General features: G+C 38.5%; 1 protein-coding gene across 1 annotated transcript; it reads left to right on the top strand.

The window, feature by feature from the left end:
* The first annotated feature begins 284 nt into the window (after window positions 1-284).
* LRIT3 (leucine rich repeat, Ig-like and transmembrane domains 3) lies at window positions 285-11,960 on the top strand. Its single transcript, XM_052682348.1, has 4 exons — window positions 285-400; window positions 1,581-2,059; window positions 9,333-9,638; window positions 10,642-11,960. Exons 1-4 carry the CDS (start codon window positions 285-287, stop codon window positions 11,745-11,747), a joined length of 2,007 nt encoding a protein of 668 aa, XP_052538308.1. The 3' UTR covers window positions 11,748-11,960.
* The last annotated feature ends 12,153 nt before the right edge of the window (window positions 11,961-24,113 follow it).

Below are 24,113 nucleotides of genomic sequence, written 5' to 3' on the forward strand. Positions count from 1 at the left end.
TTACTACATACTGACCATACAGCAAGTGCGTATTAAAATAGCCTGGAAGCACGTTGTGTAGAACTTGACACAGTGTGGTGTTGTGACATGGTGAAGAATGAGCTGGTTTAACAGATCCCTTTCAGGACACATTTGAAGGTTAAGCAACTCAAGATCTCAGCTAATCTGAGGTAATCTGCTGTTACTAAATGGATGTCTGCGTTTGCATTCGTAGCATGCTGCACACGCATGTGTATGAATAAAGTCTTCAGTTTTTTTGGTGTCAGTTGTGCTGGGAGGAAGCCATGCCTCTGCTTTTTTACATATACCTCATACTGAGCGTTTCTGCTGAAGCGCAGGGTTTTTGTCCTTCGCAATGCACTTGTGTTTACCATGGCAGAAGTGATGGCACTGGAACAAGGTATGTGTTTCATTAATTCTTATACTGCTTGGTTTAGAGAAAAAAGGAGTGAGGAAACTGGAAATAACATCCTCACATATGCTGCAAATTACAGTTTATCATGGTTACTTTGAAATAATAGCATAATTTATGTTAGTATTACGTAGCTAGCAGTGTTCCTGAATCACAGCAGATGGTCTTTGTTTTATTTTAATGACTTTGTGCTTAACAATAGCTACTTTAAATCTTCAGCCTACCTGTAGAAGGCAATTTCTGACCCTTGCTTTTCCTACTACTGTAATGATCTTTCTGTTTCCTCAAACTATTTATCTACTGTAAAATGATTCTGGTTTAAATAAATACAGTAGTATCTTCTTTCCTGTATTCACAGGGAAATCATACTTTTTGGTAATAAAAATTAGGTTAATTGGATGTTATTGTGTCAATTTTGAGAGATACTGTTTCAGTTACTTGTCACAGCATATCTAGTATAAAATGACAGGAGGAGAAAACAAAACTGAAGAATTTAGAGGAAAAAATGGAGTAAATTAAAGCTAAGTTTCTAGATAGGAGGGGACCCTAAACTAATGCATGCAAACTGTCCATCCAAAGGGAAGGGAAACTTCCTGATTCCTGAGAATGCAGAGGAATCTCGTTTCACTGAAATCAATAGGAACAGGAAGTTACATAGAATCTCTACAAGGCAGATTGTTCCTGCTTAGACACCAGAAATAGCGGTAGCAATCTTTTCTTTTGAGAAACATGCCGGTGTTTTCAATTTACAGTCTGTTCTGAGAAGTAAATAAAGATATATAAATGCTTTGAATCTTCGTCATGACAGAAAACTAGAGAGTAGTATCCAATATTCTTCATTATAACAGAAGGTCACACAGCTCCCGTTTGAGAACATAAATGTGTGATTCCCTATACAATGACTTTTCCTTTTCGGTTGACTATATAACATTAGATGGAAGGGTGGTGCTTGTGTGCTTTGGAATAAAGCAAATCTAAACTTCACATAGAAATACTGCTATTTATATTCACTTTTTCTTTAGAGAATTCACATTCTTTTTAAATTCTGTTTTTTATTTTATTTTTTTTTTATTCTGACGTTAATTTTGTAGAAGATAATGGCACTTAAATCTGAAAGACAACTTTCTGATAAAGAAATGCAGATCTCTCTCTTTCTTTTTGGTGCTAGGTCTGTGCTCTGTAATGATCCTGACATGTTTGAGATCCCTGTTAACGTTCCTGTGGATACTGTGAAACTTCGTGTAGAAAAAACTGTCATACGAAGGATTCCCACTGAAGCCTTTTACTATCTAGTAGACCTCAGATACCTGTGGGTGACTTACAACTGTGTAGCCAATATTGATATCAGCAGCTTCTACAACCTGAAACAACTGCATGAGCTCCGGCTGGATGGTAATCTGATTTCAACTTTCCCTTGGGAGTCTCTGACAGAGATGCCCAACTTGAGGACTCTCGATTTGCATAACAATAAGATGACCAGCATTCCAGCCGAGGCTGGCAGGTACTTGAGGAACCTCACCTACCTGGATATCTCCAGCAATAAGCTCACCACCTTGCCCTCCGACCTGATGGACATTTGGCCACCCTTCTCAGAAGTTGTCCCTCCCAAGAGCACAGACATTCTGGTAACTCAGAGAGTCATTTTGGGTATGTTGATGTTCTATTATACCTTGTTAAAATGTGCCTATATGGTCAGTTGGAAGTTAGAGCAGGGTGAGATGGGCCTTGGTTCACGAGGGTGCTAGTACAAGCCATTCTTCTGGCTTGCTCTGCAATCTATCTGTCCATCTGTTTTCTGCTGTTGATAGAAAAGTATATAGGAAAGATAGTGACCTTCATGTATATAGTTATCTCAGCATTATAAAAGTGTGTGAAACATACTGGATTCCTGTTTCCTAATGAAATATTCAATATCCAGATAAATAAATGCAGGACTTCCAAAAACTGTGCTGCTGAGGACACTTCTGTTGTCACTGAATGTGGCTGCAAACACAAGTGTGTCCACTTGCAGCTGTTTTTAGCAGTGACTCACAAACCAGATGAGGAGTTAGAGTAGATGCTTTATAAAAAAGCCAGTTCTGAAATACAGTATCCTCCCCATGACTCATATTGACCTTGCATTGTTCTAATGCTGACATTTCTGCCAATTCACATTGTGAATACAAGAGGAAGAATAAGGATCCCTGATACACACAGTGTCGCAGTGCTTTTTATAGTATTTAAAGTGAGCATTTAAGAATAGCTTGGCTGGACTCTCATTGTTCATAGTTTTATTCTCTCCAATTTCTTTTAGATCATGTTGTTAGTTCTTTTTGTGATCTTTTACTCTATCAAGTTTTTGTTCACTTTGTAGCCTTGCAGGTAACCATTTACCATTTGCAGTTTCAGAATACACTTGGATCAAGACAGCTTTCTTGTCTGTCATTGTATATGTGCATGTTCTGTAACACAGTAACACAGTGCAGCAGTGGAAGGGAGGAAAACTAGCACCAGACAAATAGCTGGCTTCCTGTAATCTAGCTGCAGGGGTGGCTTGGTATCCACTGGTAAAGATCCTCCATGCACTGTACTGCCCAGTAATTCCATCTTCTTGATCTAAAACCATTATTAAGCATTCGTTTGTTCAGCTGCTTTCTTTTATGACAAAAAGCTTGATCTGAAGTTCTCATTCAGATGAGATTGTAAATAACTTCATAGATGAAAGTGGGCTGAGTGATTACATGCATGGTAACTGTAAGTTTGCAGCTTTAAAAGGATGTTGGTTAATTTGGGATCTAAACAAACAAACAAACAAAAACCCACAAAAAAACCTGTAAAATTAAGTCAGCTCACTACCCCATACTGAAGGCAATAACAGGGGAGCTGACTGGGCTAGGTCTAATCCTCCTTATGATGTCCTCATGTGGGAATCCCTGAGATTATTCAGTTGCCTTTGCTTACATAGCCCTCATTACTACAACTTAATAAATAATCATTACGAAACAAACCCATGCACTCTCCTCCCCTTTCTCCCTTTCCCGTCAGCTGCATTGGTACATACTCTTTGCCTGCCCCCTTCAGACCTGGTAAACTCTCTGAGACCAACAATGACTTTTCTAGCAATATAGGATGTGACCTTTGGATTATGTTCATTATCGTTTATGAACTACAAGTGGGCACAGATCTGCAGAGAGGGATGTGCACTGGCTACAGAGCCTTACTTCTCCTTTTTTAACATTACGCTCTGAGGGAGGCTCTGTGCGGTCACTGTAGATTTCAATGGGAGAATGTAAATCTGTGGGTAGTGCTGAATAAAGTTACCTTAGGTAAGCTGTGAGTAATGTACTGAATTTTCATTTGTTGACAGCATAACCTTCTTATGACTGTTCCACTGCATGCAAACAATGCTTGCTGTATAGGAAACTCTATAGTGAATCAGAAAATTCTCTTTTTCTTTGGGGATTAGAAATTGGGGTGCTTCTTGTGCAACGAAACATTTTCACAAGCTTTGTTTCCACTTAGCAGTGGCTTTATTATCTGCATTACTGCAGCTTGGAAAGTCACAGGCCACTCATAATCATTGCCAGAGGCTCATTCTTTGGTCACTGGACTGTTGTGAAAGTTTTTAGGAATGAATTGTTAAAAGAAACAAGAAAGGTGCCCCAGAAGTTGAGGTGCCTCCATATTGCTCCAGCAACAGGAGATGCTGGCTCAGAACAACAGGAGTATGGTGTGCTCTGTGACATTATTTCTTCTCTGACACCCCTTGTGTTGGAGCCTAAGGGAGGAGAATCATATCCCATTGATGCCCTTCCTCTTCTCCAAGGTGGAGATAAGGATCATAGAAGTGACCAGGAAGGATTTCAGAAAGGCCTCTAGCCTGTTGCAATGCAGATCTAGATGAACTGAACTGCCTACCCTTTGGCAAAGAGGTGGACTGCTCCAGATCCTTGGCAACCTCTTTCAGTGCTTATATTTCAATACAGTGAGAAAGTTTCTCTTAATACTTAACCTCAATCTCCCTTACTGCAAACTAAGCTCATTAAGCTGATTAAGTATTGTCCTACATGAGATGAACATGCAGAAAAACTAATTGCCTTCTCTTACAATAACCTTTCATGCATTTTCCTTCCCTGATGGCCTTTTGCTTTCTTAGCTGGTTGCACTATTTCTTTCAGTTGTTTCCTATAGACTATGATTTTTTTTTTCGTTTCCTACCATATTTACTAGTTCTCTCTGGCCACTTTTTTATGTGGGGGTGGGATGGGGAGAGGAGTGGAAGGGACCGAGTGGGCAAGTAGAGGAGGAAAGAGTTTCTCCTTAAATGTGACGCCCGTGGTTACACACAGTACTCATTCTGATGCTCAAGAGTGGTGCTCTGCAGGAGCGTTCAGTCTGGCCCATGTACCTACATGGAATGGGTACTGCAGCCAGAGCACTGCTAGAAGCTGGAAACTGAAGCAAATAAAAGCTGTTTTTGTCTAGTCAGGAAAATAGCAGGCAGATTCTACTTAGTGTAAGTACTTATGGCTTGAACTCGCTCATCTTCTACTTCTGGCGAAATGAGATTGTCACTTGTATTTAATTAACAATATCAACACCAGCAAAGCCCTGAATTCATTTGTGCAAATGTAACACCAGGAGGCAATTTTTTCTGGAATGTCTTGACTGAACATCAAGAGAATTGCATGTAAGAGAAAGTTCAGGTTCCCTATGTTCATTTTGAGGCCTCTTGGAGAAGCTAAAATGACTGGCAGATTAGTGTATCTCCTTATGCCAATTCATAATTTCTGTCCTGCAGGGTGGTTTCATTGCTCCCCACTGTGTGATGTTCCTCAATATGCACACTATGATACGTGAAGAGGGATCAATTCCTGGCCCTGTGGCTGAGTGGTTCTCTCTGTCTCACAGTACAAAGCCAGCTTTTTTTTTTTTTTTTTTTTTAAAACCTGATTGACTGTTCAACGTTTTGTAGGACTTGACTATTGGTTTTCTGCAGCTCTGATGGGATGTTCCAGTGTCTCTGAAATGTGAGTGAGTGAGTGGGTGGGGATGTCTTTTTCTCAGTTCAATTTGAGTGAATTAAAGAGAGAATGGAACCATTGTGCCTTCATACTATGAAACAGTATGCATGTTAGATGCCTGATGGGCTGGCAGGTACTGCAGGATGATTTTGAAGGTGTAAAGCCTACTGCATGTATGCTAGGAGAATGAATAGGACAGAGGAAACCAACCTTGATGCAATCTCATCCAAGCTCCCAGCAGGAAAAGGTCCCTAGAGGGTGCACAGCCCCTGCCTTTGTCTTGGAGAGTACACTTTGGAACAAAGCTGTGGAATGAGCTGACAATTAAACAGTGGAAATAATAAAGGAACGATAGCTGGCCCTATCTTGGTTAGCATGGAACTTTAACCTAATACTTTGATCCAAATCACAGCTAAGTTTCAGCATTGGCTGCTGTACAGAGATTGATATTTCTGGCTTGAATGATGGTAGCAGCATTTTCCATATGGAAAATTAAATCTAGCGAGTCACTGAGAGGAACAGAGGAGTCCAGGATTTGACAGAGTGGCAGTAAAATGAAATCTTTCTCTGCCACTTGTAGTGATGCCAAAAATTTGAAACTCAGCAGGTCCATTGGGTTCCCACTGGTTGTGCTGGGCTATGAGGTAAATGATGCTCTTCCTGAAACTTCATACTAACTGTTAGTGTGTAGGAAGCACTGGGACACAGGATTTACTGTTTAGATCATGGGTCAAAATTTTGTAGCTTCAGTCAAAAGAGAGTATTTGAGCAGGTTGGTTGTTTTGATGAATGTTTCCATCAACCCCAAACTTGAATATTTCATGTACTATCGTTTTGCAGCAAGTGGAAGTTATGGTCTAAGACCAGCTACTAATTTACAAAGGAAACTTTACTCATAACTATTTCAAATGCTGAAAGTTGACATGGTGTAGGAAAATCTTGTTTAATGAGAAGACTGCAAAAATAAGCATGCATGTATGTACATATGCATATCCATTATACATACGAACACATGTATAAGTGTGTGAAAGTAAACTTCAAATATGCTAAATCTAGAATAAAGGAACTTTTTTTTATAGAGTAGTTTGTAATCCTTATTTAATTTTAACATACATTGCACTGGTATATTGCAATGCAAAAATATTTATCAATGTTGTCTTTGCTTTGGTTGATATTTCTCAAGTCAATAAGCTGCTTTAATATTTCTTCAAAAGAGGCTGATTTATAAACTTCTAGTTTCTTCAGTTTGTACCTTTTAAAAAAAAATCTTTATTCTTTCACGTGTTCTTTCTCACTTGTATCACCTTGTAAACAAAAGTTGTTAAACTTCAGAAGTTTATTCCCATTTCTGTTCTCTTCAGTAGTTAACTGAAGTGTAATCAAATTCAGTGTGTTATCCTTGTGTTTAAGTGCTTTCATCTTTCTATTTTGGGATTTTATATGGCTTGATAACTTACAATGGCTCTGCAAGTTTATCACAAATAAAGTGCATACTGCCTGGTATTGGCAAGACGCAAATAAATAGAAGGGATGAGCCACAGAAGTAAGGGAGTGACTCCTGTAGCTGTAGGTATTATCTATATATACGTCATGCTTCTTCAGCCAGTTCCTCTGGACACTGTGACAGATGGGGGAGATAAGGTGATGAACTGAAATAGCTCCATTGCACTGAAATACAGACGTAAGGAGTTCTCTGGGACTGCAGCTTTCTTCATCCATTGAAATCAGGCCTTCACAACAATCTGAGACGAGACTGAACAACCACCCAATCTAATGGCTTTTTTTCACCATTCCTTCTATTTTGCCTGTTTCATTTAGTCTGTTTAGGTTGTAACATCTTTAGTCCTCCTCTTTGACAATGGGAGAATGTGAAAGCCATGTATTCATATATTGGAAAGACCTTTTACAGTACTGTTAGAAACAATAATAAACTCATCCTTTCCTGCACTGAAGCTTGCAGGAAACAGAAGGTAGCATAAGATACATGTTTAGTATCATTTTGCATAGAGACTGTGCTGGAGAGTTCACATGCATTTCAATTATTTGGTACAGAGGGACTGTTGGTGGAGGGCTTGTTTCCAGTGGGGCCTTTTTCCCTTCTCATGTCTCAGAGGGAATTTCATTTTCAAATACTCCTACAGTCTTTTCTGCTTGAGATGGTAGGGAAAATTAAGAAGAAAATGAGGAAAAAAAAAATACAGGAATGTATTCCTAACTACAAACTAAAGTTGCCTAAATTAAAAGGTAAGTACAAGTAGGTAGGTGCACATTCTTAATTGGGCAGAGCTTGTATAAGGAAACAATTGATATGCTTAGACATATGGCAAACAATCCAATCATATCTCTTTTGCTTGTAAATGCATATTTGAGTTACAATGAAAATTAGTTTTACATTTTGGAGATTCTTTTTTTCTTAAAGCGGAGCTGTTGCTCGTACGATTTCTTTGATTTCTCCATTCCTGAGGGCAGTAGGTGGTGAATAGATACAAAATCTCTCCTGTCTGAAAGGAGTGAAATTGGATTGTGATGTCAAAGTCAGGGAATCTCTTCAGGTCAAGTCTTGTTTTAAAAACGGGGATTAATCAGGATTTATCGTTATTTTAGCCAATCACTGCTATGATGCTTAAAATAACATGATCTTGGTCAGGTGATGAAATGAATTAGTAGTTAATTATTCATATACACTTTTATGAAAAGGTTTCTTCCAAAATGCAAGCCAGTTTTTTTTTTTTTTCTATTTGCTGATGTAATAATCCCTAAAAATGCACCCTGAGAAATACTGGCAGGTGCTTCATTTTTTCTTTTAATTGTGAATCAGTTGACATGACTTGTCTGTCGTGCTAGTCAGTAAATTCAGTAGTGAGCAACTCTTGCATACCATCCTTCATTTCAGTCTGTGAGCTCTATTTATTGCTAGAGCTAGAAGAAAATGGAAAAATTATGCCCAAAAGTACAAATCAAGGGAGAAAATATTTAAACCCACGGGTGATGCACTGTGCATTTTTTTACCTACTAAAGTGAGTGCTGCTGTGTTGGGGTCAACACTGTAATGGACGCCACCTGATGATTTAAACACTTTTCTCAGAAGTGGTTACTCTGTTTTGTCATAATAATTTCACCATGTGCAGAAGCTTCCCATTCAAAGACTTTAGAACCAAGAAGAAAATGTTATAGCCTATAACAAAAGAAGAGACAGTATACTTCTATGCCACCATAAAAATCATTATAACTGTCAACTTGTCCCAGGGTCCTTCCCAATTTTCTCTATTCTTTTATATTTGAATGTTTCCAAGACTGTCATAAATTAAAGGCAGATTTCTAAGAGTATTGGTATGGTTCAGAGCCAGATAAGAATGTTGTTGGCCTAGAGCTTTTTCTCCTTAGCCCGTATTCTTTTTTTCCCATAGGCAGAGACGTTGATGCAAGCTCTCCCCCCCTCCCCCACCCCCCATCATGTTCTTTGCAAGCACAGAACAAGAGTCTGGGTAGATTAAACTGTATGAGCCCAAAGAAGTACTAAAAGCAGAGGAGGGTGACAGGGTGTGATAACACTGAGAAGCTCTCTCCAGAAGGCACAGACAGGTGAAAATGTGTCATCAATCTTAAGATATCTTTTCAAAGTGTTTTTTTTTTTCCTAGATAAATAGCAAAGTTAAGCAAAGGTAACACCAATTACTGTGCTCAGGCAAATTTATGTGAAGAAAAGACTTAATAAGCATTTTTAGTCTTTTCACCTCTGTAAAAAAAAAATTCCCTCCCTGTCAGCTAACAGAGGAGAACGATAGAAGTATATTAACTCAGAATAGGCCCATGGTTCTTCTTGATTGCACTTGATGGTAGTCGTATGTCATATTTAAGTCACAGCATTTGAATATTGCCTAAAAACACTTTTTTTTTCCTACTCTTTCTTTCTTCAGGTTTGCAGGACAACCCATGGTTTTGTGACTGTCGCATTTCAAAGTTAATTGAATTTTCCAAAATTGTGGACAACTCAATTGTACTTCTTGACCCACTGGTTACATGTAGTGGACCGGAGAGCTTGGCAGGGATCTTGTTCCAGAGAGCTGAGTTAGAGCAGTGTCTTAAGCCATCTGTGATGACATCAGCAACCAAAATCACCTCCCCGCTGGGAAGCAACGTGCTACTACGCTGCGATGCAACTGGATACCCAACCCCACAGCTTACCTGGACTAGGTCAGACAATATTCCAGTGAACTATACAGGTATAATAGCTCTTTTATAGAAACAGCTCCTTTATAGGGTATGAGAGAGCCTGAAATTAGTGGGTTTCCTGTGCGATGAGATTTTCTTAATAGTAACAGTGGACTAGGTATTGCACCATTCTGGCAGTTGCATCCATGGAACAGCTGTTAGGAAATTCTTTTTCCAGGTCCAACAGGTTGTTCTGATTCTGTTTGTGGTCTGTAATAAGAACTCTGTGCGTGTGTGTGTATGAAAATGGATGAAGGAGGGAAGGATGAAGGAAAAACAGAGGTTAGAATAGTTGGGTAATAATTTAGAAGCTGAGAAGCAGAATGGAGAATTTGTTATTGAAATCTCCTTTTGCATTTGAAAATTTTTTTGAAAGCTAGTGAGGCTATAACTGAGCAACTTAACATAACACTGTAAATGTGGGATTTTCCAAAAAACATGTTTTCTTATTTGCAAATGTTTACTGCTTATTTGCAGTGCCCACCTTGAATACTAAAGAGACTGTGATTATCTAATATCATTCTTGCTGTAATATGCTACAGTATATCTTTATGCAGTAATATCCAAAAAAAGTTCATTGTTAATGGCAAGTAGCTAGCAGTTAACTTTTAGTTCTGAAGTGAATAATAGTCCTACATATTGGAATATCTTACCACAAAGGTAACTTCTGACTTTTTTTTTTAAATGGCTGTTGTTTTCAGTGTCTCTTGAAGTCAGAGAGACTTACACTTTGTAGTTGTTTGGCTTTAAGACGTTTTGATTTCTCTTGTTCTTGTTTTACTTAATAAAACTAAAAAAAAAATCTTGTAATTCCTTCTGAAATTCCATTTTGACCCAGGCTGAGCATTTTTCTGCCAGAAGTTCCATAGTTAGCATGTATGTGTAGTTTTTTCATTTTTAATACATATGCTTCATTCTGATAGAAATAATTTCAGAGAAAAGAAAAGGTAATCCAATGATTACTTTCTCTTTAGCTTCTCTTTATAATATTTTATTCTTTATGTTCTCTTGTAGTAATTCAAGAAACACCTGGAGAAGGTGTCCGATGGTCCATATTAAGCTTGACAGGGATTTCATACAAGGATGCAGGGGAATACAGATGTAAAGCAAAGAATTTAGCAGGAATGTCAGAAGCTGCTGTTACTGTCACAGTGGTTGGTGTTGTTACTACAACCGTGTTGCCACAGAAGTACGGAAGGAAGCAGGAGGCTGAGAGGCAGAATACCACGCTGGAGGAATCCAAGAAGGAACCTGAGAGAACAACCACACCTCTTCTGACCACATCAACAACCACAACAGCACAGGTTACCACTGAGAGAACAACAAATGCCAGGGTTACTGACAAGAAGCAATCCAGGTCCATGAATGATGGAAAGAAAAGTTCAAAGACAGTGACAAATGGAAACAAAAAGCAGACTGGGGACATGAGGAAGAAAGGTGAGGAGACAAAGCAGACTGAGGAGGCAAGCAAGAAAGGTGTGGAGACTTCACTTACGGCAGCGGCTACAGCTGAGCAAAATATTACTGTGATGGACCTAAGGGTGATCACTGAAACAGATGAAAGAGTGACCTTGACTTGGAAAACTGTCAATGCCTCAAGCAACACTGCAGTGACCGTGTTATATTCAAAGTACGGAGATGAAGAGATGTTGCCTCTGAGCACGGATTCTAGCAAAAACAAAGTCACAATTGATGGTTTGCAACGTAGCACTCAGTATATGGCATGCGTTTCACCCAAAGGAGTGCCACCTACAAAAGAGCAGTGCATTATTTTCACTACTGACATGTTAAATGATGAAAGCAGCTCTCAGTTTTCTATTCTGATAATGGGCAGCAGTGCAGCATGTGTAGTTGTTTTACCTTTGATAATTTTCTTACTCTACAAAGTTTTAAAACTGCATATGAAACCCAAAGCTCCTAAGGAAGCTGACCTTGCAAAAGAGACTTACGTGAAATTTGAAACACTATCTCTCAAGCCTCGAGCAGCGAATGCAGGAGGAGAACTCTGGGCAAGAAGATACACAGACGAGTCAGAGAGACTTCTCCTTTGTTCTAGGTCAAGTATGGATTCTCAAATGACCTTCAAAAGTGAAGGCTCTAGGTCTGAGTATCTCTGTTGAGCATGGGTGAGGATGGAGGTGATGGAATACACAGTGGATAAAATTATCCAAAGCGATGATACTGCATGGGGAAGCAAGTTGGTGTCAGGTGGTGGTCAGAATATATCATCTGATGTCATGGATCCTACCAGATGGGTAGAGTGGTGGATAAGAAAGGGAACTGAAGATTTTTTTTTTTTTTTTTTGGTACACTTGTGACTTTGAATATGAAAGAATGGCATTCTTTGAAAGATAAATATAGCATAAAACAGTTACTTGCTTAAAGTTCTTCTATTTCTGCTTTAATTAAAACATCATTGTTTTCTCTCATTTAACTGTATGATGTGCTCACTGCGTGAATTGAACATTATCACAACTTCCATTAAAAATATTATGTATTTAAAGATGAAAGAAAAAAAGCTTAAATCACTTTTATTGAAGTTGAAGCTTTGAAAATGTCATACAGCTCTGTTTGTAAAGTTTGTAGAACTGGGGGTGATTCTAAGTAGCCACAATTTATGGATTCTTGAGAGCTGCAGTATACATCATATTGTCATTTTGGAGATGTTATGGTGAAGGAGCTTTTTTAGTGTCCTGAAACTTGGGTAAGATGTCATTATGAGTAACTCCGAGTGATACCGTATATTGATACTGAAAATTTACAGCAAATTATCTTATTACAGAATCCCAGCCTTAGAATTTACTTGCATTCTTGTGGCTATATACCTCAATTTCAGAAATCTCTGTAGAGATAATTTTGTGGCATTTTGTAATACAAAACACAATGTCACATAGCAGTGTATTACATAGATATTACACAGTATTATATAGTACACTGGAGTGCTATAGTATACTTTGCGATACAATAGGAGGAGGTCTTGTCCTCAGGCCACATTGGATGTCTAATGAAGTTTAATGAGCATAATCAAAGCTAATTGTGAGTATGCTTCCCAATCTTTACAAAATCCAGCGTTAGTAATAATAATGAATGTAGAATTACTTCTTAAATAATAATGAGCTGTCTATTCTGAAGCTGTTTTTTCAGTACTTGAAATAAATAACAGAACTGCACTGTTTAAGGTTCAGGTATTATGGTTAGAATAACGTGTGAATTAGGAATCACATTTTTTCCTAAAAAAGGAAACTGCACTTTTTTCTTGGACCTTTTTATACCTGAAAGAACTGTTTACTTTGCTTGGAAACTGGGAATCTTCTCTTTCCAAAGCAAGAAACATTGCCTAGAAGCTACAAACCAAAGGTTACTTAATTAAATTCAAAACAGTGGCTTCTCTTAGTGTCATTAGTGTAGCATTAAATTTTACCCACTGGAATGTTGGAGAGCTTGCCTTTTTCAATGTACAGGCTAATGAGGATAACTATTTGTCATAAAAGCAACATAAATAAGATCATGGCAGAAAATAAACACGCTCAAAAATTTCCATAGCATCTACATGTCAGGGTTCCACAGTCAGGGATAACAGGACCCTTGTCTGAAACTAAAGGAGCTATGCTAAGGAAGCAAGTGAGATATTCAGAAGTGCAAAATTACTTAACTTGCATGTGCTTTTAGAATTGACCTTGTTGTTTCTTCTGTTACTAGTGTGTGTGGTTAAAAAGTGTTCTGTCTTCTTCCATGGATAATTTTGATTTCAACAAAAATATTTTTAGTTTTCTTAGTGGAAGATTTTGACTTTGGAATTGTGTTTTTTATTTGACATTTTTTAAGGGAAGTAGTTTATTGTGTCAAAAACATAATTTGACTGAAAACATATTTGAGATAAAATTTAATGAGATCTGATGTGTTAACTTGAAGTGTTACGTTATTTGCCTTCTATTCTTCACACAGATAGTAGAGCCAGCCGCTGTCACGTAAGGTTTTCCCAATTAAAAACACTGTTTTTCCATTAATAAGAGTAATTATTTTAACCTTTATTTTAATTCTCGGAGAATATTTGATTTTAGGTTTCAAAGCTCTGTGAGAAACTTGAATCTAATTCTAGGGTGATCTTTAGACGCTGTGTCAATATACCAGATTGTGGTAGTGCAATGCTCATTTGAGAGAGCTCATTTGCAAATGTGAAACCTGTTGGTTTTGATCTTTGAGGAATTAATATGTTTTATAGTTAGGAATGAGTTAGGTCCATGAGTGCTATCAGTATGTTGAAGATGAAGTGTACTGTGAAGGGCATGGAAAACACCATACATGTTATTTTTTTCCACATTTCCTGAAACAATGGACCAAAATGTGTATCTATACTTCAAGTCAAAACTTCTGATGGAGAATTTAGATAGGAATTGAGTGCACAATAAAGATGTGCACACTGCATCACCCAGAATTGGTGTAACTGAATAGCTGAAGAAGTACTTCTTGGAACAGATGAATGTTTTTATATTGTAAATTCTTAAGATTCATAGTAGAATCATTATAAGATAGATTTTTGAGATTTTGTTTGTATTTGTCTAGTGTCTTTTGAAATGCAATGCTGAGTGAATCATCATGATGAACAGTGAATGACTGCAACCTTTGGTTGGCCAGAAGGAGTCTTTGGAGAAGATTTGAGCAAAGTTTATGTGTGGCCTTTCATATGTTTTTGCACTTTGTTGGCTCAATTTAACCCCATGTTTCACCAGAAAGGTTAGAAACCTTTTTATATATTACCTGCAATGAAATAATTGAACTGCACCCCAAGTAGATCCAATTTTTACTTGAAAATTAAAAGAGTCTTAGCACTCATTACAGTTAAACACAATCCTATCTTCAATGTGCACTTACTAAGCCAAACTTTAGAGTCATGTTTTAGTCCTTGCTGTTACCCACGCTAGATTTTATATTCTTTGCACTACTGATAGAAGTCTCATACTTGTCCCAGGTGGGGGATTAGGAAAGAAAACTCTTTCACATGTACTTTGAAAATGTCTATAATAGCAGAACCCTATATACTTGGGCTTAGTTGATAGACTAAGGAAAGGATGTTTTAAACTCATTACTTTTTATTCTTAAAGAAGTAATTACAGTAATAATTGTTTTGATGTGAAAATAAAACACTGTTTTTATATGTGACCATGTACTTGCCTGACCCTTCCTTCTTCAGTTATAGCTTTGGACTGCATGTGATGAGTGTAACTGTGAGAATAAGAGGAAATCTGAGAAGAAATGAGAGAAAATACAAAAGAAGGCTGAGAACTTGGAGGGACAATATTCTCAAGAATGATTGGACTATGTGCTGCAAAGTCATTTGTTTGCAGTTCTTATGCACATAGCAAGGATACTCAGGGGTATCTGCAGACAGGCAGACATCAATGGATGATGAAGATTCTGCCTGCACAGTACAAGGAGAGCTCTCTACGTACATCTGACAAACTGGAGACAGCTATAAAATAGAAGTATGGAACAGTAAGGGCAGTAGGGGAATTTAAAAATGTGCTTGAAACTGAAATTAAAGTCCACTTGGGTACATCAGAAGCAGAAGAAACATCCAAAGGAATAATTACTGGTAGAGTCAGTGCAGCTGTTACGTAAACTAAATGGCTTGCCTATTCAGTAAACAGAATAAGTGCTTTGTTGGTATATTTTTAGACTTTCTATTCACTTAGACATATAGTTGTATGAGTCCTTTAGAAGCCTCAAACAGCTGTTTCTCTAATCCTTCGAAGAGTAAATTCCTAAATAGTTCTCAAAACCATGTTATTGCTTAACTCTCTAGCATTTATTCTCCCAGATTAATGTTGTTTGATAAATAGGAACAAAATAACATGAATAGTCTGCTTTGTAAAATTTTCCAGTCTCTAAAACAACTGTACTTTTGTTGAAGAAAAGTGATATTAAGTCCAATACTTGTAAGTACATTTTTTTTCTGTGAGAATCTGATTTAATTAATGGTGCTGAAGTCTAAAGCCTTGAGCTGATCAGATCGGATTCTGAGTCATGTGTCCTGAGTTTTATGCTGCTAAGATTTGGCCAAACATTAGAACCTCCAGAAATAACCTTTACCACCTATATTTTGCTTCATAGCCTAGTCGCCTGTGTTTAAATTACAAGGGGAAAAAGAGGGCAGGTAAACAGCCAGCTATGGGATATGGAAAATTACATTCATTAAATTTGTTAAATTTTATCCTGCTTTTTTGATAGAACATTTTTCTATGTTAGACTAATCCCACAGCATGCAGTTAGCTTCAAATTACATGTGAATGACATTATCTGCGGGTGTTTTCATGGAGCAAACTCTTAAGTCTTGGGAAACTTCTTTTAGTTTCTCAGTGATTACTTTAAAAATAAAAATTACTTTTCCACTCCTTTAGTGCAAATGTGATGTGGTGACATGGTTTCCTTACTTCTGGAGCAGGAGAGTGAAATCAAAAACTTTAATGCCTTTGCCTGCTCTGGAACTCAAACTTATAGATAAGGATCATCTTCACCTTGCAGTTGCAGTGTTTGCTGCCACATTTGCATTACACTAATGTACACAAAGCACTCAGTTCCTAGAGCTCTCTTCCAATCAGTCTGTTTTCATCCTAACATTTGAGCATAATTTATTTTAGTAGATTGTCTCCAATATTTCTCTACGTTAGAAAGGAATCTTCCTAGAGAGATACAGGCTCATTTCTGTGACAAAAAAAAAGTTGTTATTTTGCTTGACCATTCTTTATTCTTTGATAGAGGAGCAGACATTCCCTTTGGATATGGTAATCAGCAGCAGAAACAATGTAAGCCAACGTTTTTCACAAGCCAGACAAATAACGTTCATTGTTTTGTCAGACACAATGATTGAATAGACATCGTCAAACATTCATACATGGAGTATTTCTTTGTGACAGGAGAATTCATGAGGCAAGGTTTGGAGAGAGAACTAATGCAGTTCCTTGTTTATTGATAAAGAAAAGTGACATTTTCTTGAGTTTTCAGTGATGATTTAGCTAGCTCTACAGATTGTCTGAAATACTTTACATTCAGGCAGAAGTTCAGCTTGTCACAAGTTGATTAAATTTTTCAGTTTTGTATTACTGAAAATTTGTGTAGAAGTGAAGCGTAAATCAAATAATCTGAGAGAAGAAAGTGATTGTCAAAGCTTATTGATTTTCATAAAGAAATGAGAACTCTTTCAAGGGTTGATCAGCCCTGTGATGCCAAACAAAACCCCACCTAGAGTAGTGCATGATGCATATATATATATATTTTAATATATATATCTATACATATGTATGTATGAATATGAAAGACTGAGACAAGAAACAAGAATTTTTAGTATAGCTGTTCATGTTCAAGTCAGCCCTGGAAGAGAGCAACAAGTTGGCATCCTGATCAAACAGATTCTGAAAATTGAACAAGCTGAATGAGAATGCATGAGTAGAGAAGGAAAAAGTCCTACTGGAGACACAGAAGTAAGATTAAGCAGAAAATAAATGTGCTTTACTGAAGAGCACTCAGTTCTCTAAGTGGAGATATCTAATTCAACGGTTTTGGGGCTTGGAAAATCACCAGTAAGAACTGCAAGGAAGTTGAGAATGTGTCACTTCCAGTAGAAGATCGAGGATCCAATCTTCAGAGGGATCAAGGGAAATCTGACCTGAAGCATAAAAGACAATGTTCTTTTACATTATTTGTGCATTTCATTTAATATTAATTCAAATGTCAACTACTTTGTAACCAGGCTTGTGGACAAAGGAACCCTAGACTTGGGCTGAAGGAAACAAGAAAGAAATTGGAGTCTTGAATTTGAGGAAGCTATGAAGGTGAGGAGCTGTGTGATTGACATCTTTGCTGTTAAAGGAGCCTCACAGGACTGACAAATGAGATGGACCACACACTGAATTGTTACAGTTCAGATAACTTGTGATTCATCAAAAGGGCAGGGGGACAGGCCTGAAGGAAGCTGATGTCAAATATCCCATCTAAAAATATATCTGAATGATAAGGTTTCTTCCTCTGATTAATATTTGGAGTAAATTTGCAAGAGGCCGTATTCTTCTTGAACTGTGTGATGTTAAACTTGTGTGGATTGGGGATAAAAGTTAGGAAAAGTTTTGAAAAGATACTCTAAATAATTTACTGACCACATCCTGGGCACTGGCATTCAATGGTGTTTCTAATCCCTCAGCCATTTCAGCAGATGCCAGTAGTTTGAGAATGTGAAGCAGGGCTCCATTACAGTGAGATGAATCCTGTTGCACATTGTTTCAAGTAACTTTCAGACACCAAGAATAAGTACACACAAATAAGGAGAATGTCTGCCGAGAGGCTGGGCCAAGGGAGAGATTGAGAGGATGCTTCCACATCTCAATAATTTTGGCCTCATGACAAGCAGATGACAGGCCACTTGCTGTATTGACAGTAACTGTTAGAAAGAGCACTCCTTACTGTTGAGTTTCAAAACTATCTCACAAAATGATGATACAGGGAAAGTCTCCAGGGATAACTGACAGCCTATTAGGGAGACCTTAGGTGATCACGATCTTTCACATGGCAAAGAAGTCTGTGCAAATGCTGCTGTGCGTTCTCTTTACACCATTATACAAAACTGATGTGTGTAAGTAATCACTGATAATCAGACAAATGAATATTATTCACGATTTTTCTAGCTTGTCTACATACCCATGCAGAAGCTACATCATACCTGGTACTTGTGCAAGAGCAGGGAACTGTTTGACAGTTTCACTGCAGTTCCAGCATCCTCAGAGGTCAGCAGTTTGTGAGAAACAGCCGTGCTGGTTGCCATAAAGGTGCCATTCACAGAGTTTAATGTACCTGTTGCCTCAGTAACAGTGCTAGAGAAAGGTGAAGTGATGGCCACTTACAAGGTAGCATACCATTTCCTTCTGTGGCATTTGCTGATACCTTTTCTGGTTTTGTGGAAATTCTGCTCCTCAGTAACTCTTCAGGGAGCCATAGAAAAGCAGTACGTTTGGGTTCACCAGTCAAATCTGAAGAGCATTTCTTCAAATCCTAAATGCTATATGAGTGCTAATTGCCAAGGTGTATGCTGTGTCAAAAAGCATTGTTTCCTTTTTTAAATCTAGTTAATAGTGAGCACGTTAATTCTAGGAGTAGGCCAGCTTGTTAGTCAAGAGAAATAATGACAACTTGAGAGTTTTCATCATAAATTGAATTACATTTACAAGTGAATTTAGGGTATGACAGTCTCCCCCTGTTTGTACAGCTGTCTGAATTTGACCATGTGCCTCATCTGATGGGCCTTGGGAGAACCAGTGTGATGCGAAATACAGACATTACCATTTATCCCTCTAGGCTGCAGCTATAGGAAGAGTTCTCAGCAGCCACGCAGCAGTCCAGGCAAACCTGTCTGTGTTAAGCACTTGTAATTCTTTTCTCTCTTGAATCTTTCTGCACTTATTAGTTTATTCTTCTTCACTTCCTGACAAAAGCATTAATAATAGTGGAATACTTGATCCACGCAGTGCTATGACTTGGAGAGTTTTTAGAAACTCACTTCTGACAGGTAATTGCTTTGCTGGGTAGCAGCGAGCAGTGGCTGTTGCTGGTAGAGAATAAGAAACTTCGTTATGGATTGCTAATTAATGTATGTTGCTGGGAGATCTATTAAGGAATGAGACAGAAACAAAAAGCCTGCATTGTATGCTCATGCAATAGCAATGTGTTTGGGACAGGTGTAAATTTACACAGCCTGAAAAACATATCTTGAAACCTTACTCAAATGTACTTTTGTTTTATCTTTAATTTTGCTACTCTTTAGGAAAATATTCATGTATTAATATTAGTATTTTTATTGTTTCTGATTACTGGATTTGAAGTACATTATACAGGTTTAAAAAAAACCAAAAACTTATGTCGCACTTGGAGATCATACCATTAAGACATTCTCTTACCAAGATGTTGATCTGTTTTGGTTTCTGGGGGAGAAAAAGAAAATATGCTCATTTCCCCATAATGGGGATGGGAAAGAATCTATCTGTTTCACAGGATATGCCAAATCAAGTGCAATTTTATTGCAGCCATTGGAAATTTGCTATTTATTTCAGTTTTGCATTGGAAATTTGCTATTTATTTGCTATTTATTTCAGTTAGCTCAGGATAAGTTTCTCCTTAGTGTCTGAATGCAAAGAGCTGTCACACAATGTTTAATCTTGAATGTGAAGACGAGCGTGTGATCCAAGAACACTTGAGGAGAGTCCCTGCCCTTGGCCCACATGTTTTGCAGTGATGAACATCTAGGGGACATGGAGAATTTATGCAGCAATTGCTGTCTTTGATTCTTTATACCAACATCTGTAGGGTAGGTCCTTCTCTAAGTCTGCCTAGACTTACGTAGATGATATTATAGTTTTACTAGTTGCCCAGGTGTTTTAGTATTTAGATTTCTTCTGATGATGCATGCTGTCTTGCCAATCAGCCTAGTTCTAAATAAAACAGCCAAATGAAAAGGCGCAAAGGGAGAGGTTTCTTTAGCACTGCGTAATGCATGCATACTCTCAGAATAGAATTCCTCTCCCCTTACCAGAGTCTTGTTTCATTTTGGAAAACTGGGCACCTACCGCTGATTTTCAAAACACTGCCCAGGGAATACATCCAACCCTCTCCTGTTAGTGTTACTGGAAAGGATTTGGCTGGGTACTTCCTTTTATGATTTTGTCCTAAAGCCCAACTGACCTTAAATATGGAAGAATTTTATTATTAGGCAGAGTGGCCCTAAAATACTCTAAATGTTAATACAGATGCTGTAACAAGGTGGGGTAGATTGTGACGTTATATTACTGTGTTCACTGTAATTGTGTTTTAGTTTGTTAACAAGTGAAAGGACTTGCGAGAGTGAAGCATTTTTTTATGTAGCATACGAGGCAGTGAGTCTCAGAAATGCTCTCCTTACTTTATGCAAAACTGTATGCTCTTACTGAAGCAATGTGCTAGCTCTGGTAAAACCACAGAGGGATTCTGTGCATCCGTCTCCCTACGAATAAAAGCTGGCAAATATGAAAGAGGTAGCCAGATCTTTCAGGAGTCTGCTTCCTCACTCTCTAGCAAGGCAGACGTTGCTGGTTGCCATGCAGTTGACTAGAAATTTTGTAGGAACATGTATCATTGTTAGTGAGCATTTTGCTTGCAGTCTGGTTTGCTGCTTCTGCAGCCACTGCATGCTGGTTTCCCCTGCTCCTTAATGCTTAACTTAGTGCTCAGAGGTCTTGGGTCAAGGCTGTGTCATTATCTTCAAAAACACAGGAATACTGTCTCTGAGTCCTATAGACAATCTCAGTAGATATCCGTAGAGCAGTAGTGTTTTGCAGGACACCAAAAGCAAAGAAACTGATGCTAAGAGTTCTATCCCCTTCTCTGAAACAGCCTCCTAGTCAAGTAAAAGCTGGAGTATCCATGTTCATACTCCTGCTGGCAGTGTGGGATCTGTCTGAGTTTTTTGGGTATGCAGAACCACACACTGAAAGTTAAATATAACGTGGGCTATTGCTTGTACCAAATGCCCCTGCCTTTTTTTCCCCACTGCTCTTCTCTCTGTGTCACTGTCTAGGTGGAGAATTGACAGCTGTGGCCCCAAACAGGGCGTGTTTGATAGCTGCAGGATTCGGATGCCAAGTTCTGGGGTATCATTCTCTTGGTGGCATTTGGGTCAGTGAGAGGCTCTGGCACCGCACTCCCTGCAGCTGTGGGGCTTGAGGTGGTGTCAAGTCAGGCAGCCTCCTTTGCCGGCAGCCCCGTGCAGATCACTTGCCACTTTCTCTGCCAGCTTCTTCCTGATATGGGATAGGAAATCCACATGTGCGGCACTTATGGCTGCTGTGGGTAGGATCTGCGATATGTGTATTCTTTTTCCTTAAATTTGCAGTGTGCCTTTAAAATTATTTCATTCACTAAATTCCATCACGTCGTCAAGTTGCTCTTTCAGTGCAAACTAACTTTCAGCAGGCTCTAGGCAAATTCATTGTAAGACTCTGCAGCTCAGCTATTTATTAATTAGGACACATTTGGTTCTGAGATCTCCTGAGTATGTTCTATGAGCAGCAGGGCACTAAACATTCCCAACAGTTAGCAATGTTAGTTACACCTGCTCTTGATTGCCTATCCATTCACCATCTGGCTCATCTGGCAGCAGCTGTGCAGCCATTCACAGGAAAGTGTTGCATTTTTGCAAAGAGAGTGAGGCTTTTATGTACTCAGCCTAGATCCACTGCAGGTGAAGAGCTTTCTCAGATATCGTTTCTAATTAAGCTTTCAAATCTGGCAGCCACAGGGAGCATCCTGTAATCCACCCATGGGAGCTCAGTGCCAGGCACAGGCTGCATCTCTGGTAATTTTGCTCTTGAGTTCGTCTTAGGTGCTTTGCTATGGAAAGCTGGCTGTAGCAATGGCTGTTCCTTCAATTTATTAGCCATCTTGTTGGGTCCAGTGTCACTAACAACCACGTATGTCAGTGATGCACAGACACAAGCTCATGCAGAAAGTGTACAGAAAATGTATAAGAAGAACGAACCAGCTGAAAAGGTCTGTAATGGGGATACCAAAGTTTACTGAAACAATCATTTCAAATGTTTATCTTTCTAGCATGGAACTGGGGATAAAACAAAGAGGTAAAAGTAATGATATTTTTAATAGATGGGCTTCAGAGTAAGCACCTACAGCCTATCCTGCTCTCTTACTGGTATAAGTGGAAACCCTTGAGTGCTCAGTAGCTCTGAAAATCAGTACCAGATTTCAGTGTCTTTTTTTGGAGAGATCTGCTGTAAGGTCTAATGCATACGTAAGAAATCATTTTGCTATGAATGTGCTATCTCTGGGATGGAAAGTAGCTGTGGAGCAGAGAACATGGGGAGGATACGTTTTTTGACCCTGATAGTGAAGTAATACCATACATACCTGTTACTGAGATTTTTTTTTCTCAAACATTCTCACATAACAAGCTGCATAAACCTTATCCGTGGTAACTAACAACTTGCTTTATCTTCAGTTTTATCTCTGCTTCAGAGAGCCAAATGACTCTTTCAACATGCTATTTTAGCCACTCCTTTATGTCTGCTAACATAGAGGCATAATGTAGGCATCTAACGTTGATAAATGTCATAAGTCAGCAATGTGCTATGTGGCTTCCCCAGAATGTTTCGCTGCTGTTCTGTCTGTCTTGGTGCAAGGGAGAGCATGTTGAACTTTCCTTCTGGATATTTCTGTGGATGCCAGTGGTGGAAGGTGCCTATCAAAATGTTTAACATAAATGGGCTTTAAAAATGCTGTATCGGTTATAGTTAGTAAAGTTTCAGAGGACTGAGTGGGTTGTGTTTTTTTCCCTTTTTCTTTTCCTTAAGATCAGATTGAAATTGGAAAAATTGCAAATAGCCAAAAAACTCCTGTGGATATTTGTTGTAATTGCTGCCATAAAAGAAACTGAGACAACTGGAAAGAGATTACCTACAACAGCACTTGGTTTCCATAATGCTTTCATGGTTAAAGCCCTGTTCTTCAATTAATTTTACCAATAAATTAAATTAAAACATCCTGCTGGCCAAGTATCGTTTTCAAATAGGTTGAGTAGAACAATGAGTGGCATGCCTGAGGACAAAAACAGAATGGTTATCATACCTTGGGAGGAGACTTCAGACATTCCTGACTGTTGGAGATGACTACAATATGTTGCTCTCTCACTTGTTGATTGTTTTTTACTTCTTTTTTGCTTCCCTGGAGGCTATCAGAAATCTTTAGTGTCATTAAAATTACTTGTGTTCATCAGCTCCTGCCTCATTGGCAATACACCTTCTGTCCCATGGGCACTCTGACCCTGGGCTGGCAGGTTTCCTGGGACCATTGGGATGGATCTGAGGGGCTGTTTTGTGGAGTTATGAGTACTCCTTTCTGCTGTGAGCTCTTACTAGAAATAGCCACTACACATTTTCTATTCTGTTTCAGCGAGCTCCTGCATATAATCATTAACCTCTATTGGCAGTAATTAGTATGATGCTGACTCTAAAGTATAATTTTAACCAGATTAGAATATGGCTGAGGCCAGGATCAAACTTCTAGAGGCTGACAGGAAGAGAATTTGAAGTGCTGACAAGCTAGTATAATGTGTAGTAAGCAAGAATAAAAGCCAATATATGATTTGAACAATGTGCAAATTAATACAATATTGATACTGAAAGCCCTGGGAAATGGAGGGAGAGCTCTCTTTCCTTCACAGCTTAGAAAGAGCCAGAACATACTGTCCTTGAATCAGACAGCAGCAGCTCTTTGCCAAGGTAGGGGACAAGGCGCTCTCCAGTTGGGTGACTAGCTGAGCTTTACCAGCTTTGGCAAAGCGGCACCTCCAAATTTCAGTGAGATAGTGGGAAGCCCAAAAGAAAGGGAGAAAAGAATGTTCATTTGTTATTAATTTAATCAATCATTGAGTCGGGAAATCAGATTAAACCAAATCAACT

This window comes from Tympanuchus pallidicinctus, unplaced genomic scaffold, assembly GCF_026119805.1.
Source record: "Tympanuchus pallidicinctus isolate F22 unplaced genomic scaffold, pur_lepc_1.0 scaffold2, whole genome shotgun sequence".
NCBI lineage: Eukaryota > Metazoa > Chordata > Aves > Galliformes > Phasianidae > Tympanuchus > Tympanuchus pallidicinctus.

Bases quoted from the DNA above. Each gene is read 5' to 3' on its own strand.
- LRIT3 (XM_052682348.1), top strand. From the start codon at position 285: ATGCCTCTGCTTTTTTACATATACCTCATACTGAGCGTTTCTGCTGAA. The intron at 401-1,580 runs GTATGTGTTTCA...TTTTGGTGCTAG, and splicing joins AGTGATGGCACTGGAACAAG to GTCTGTGCTCTGTAATGATC. The intron at 9,639-10,641 runs GTATAATAGCTC...GTTCTCTTGTAG, and splicing joins TATTCCAGTGAACTATACAG to TAATTCAAGAAACACCTGGA.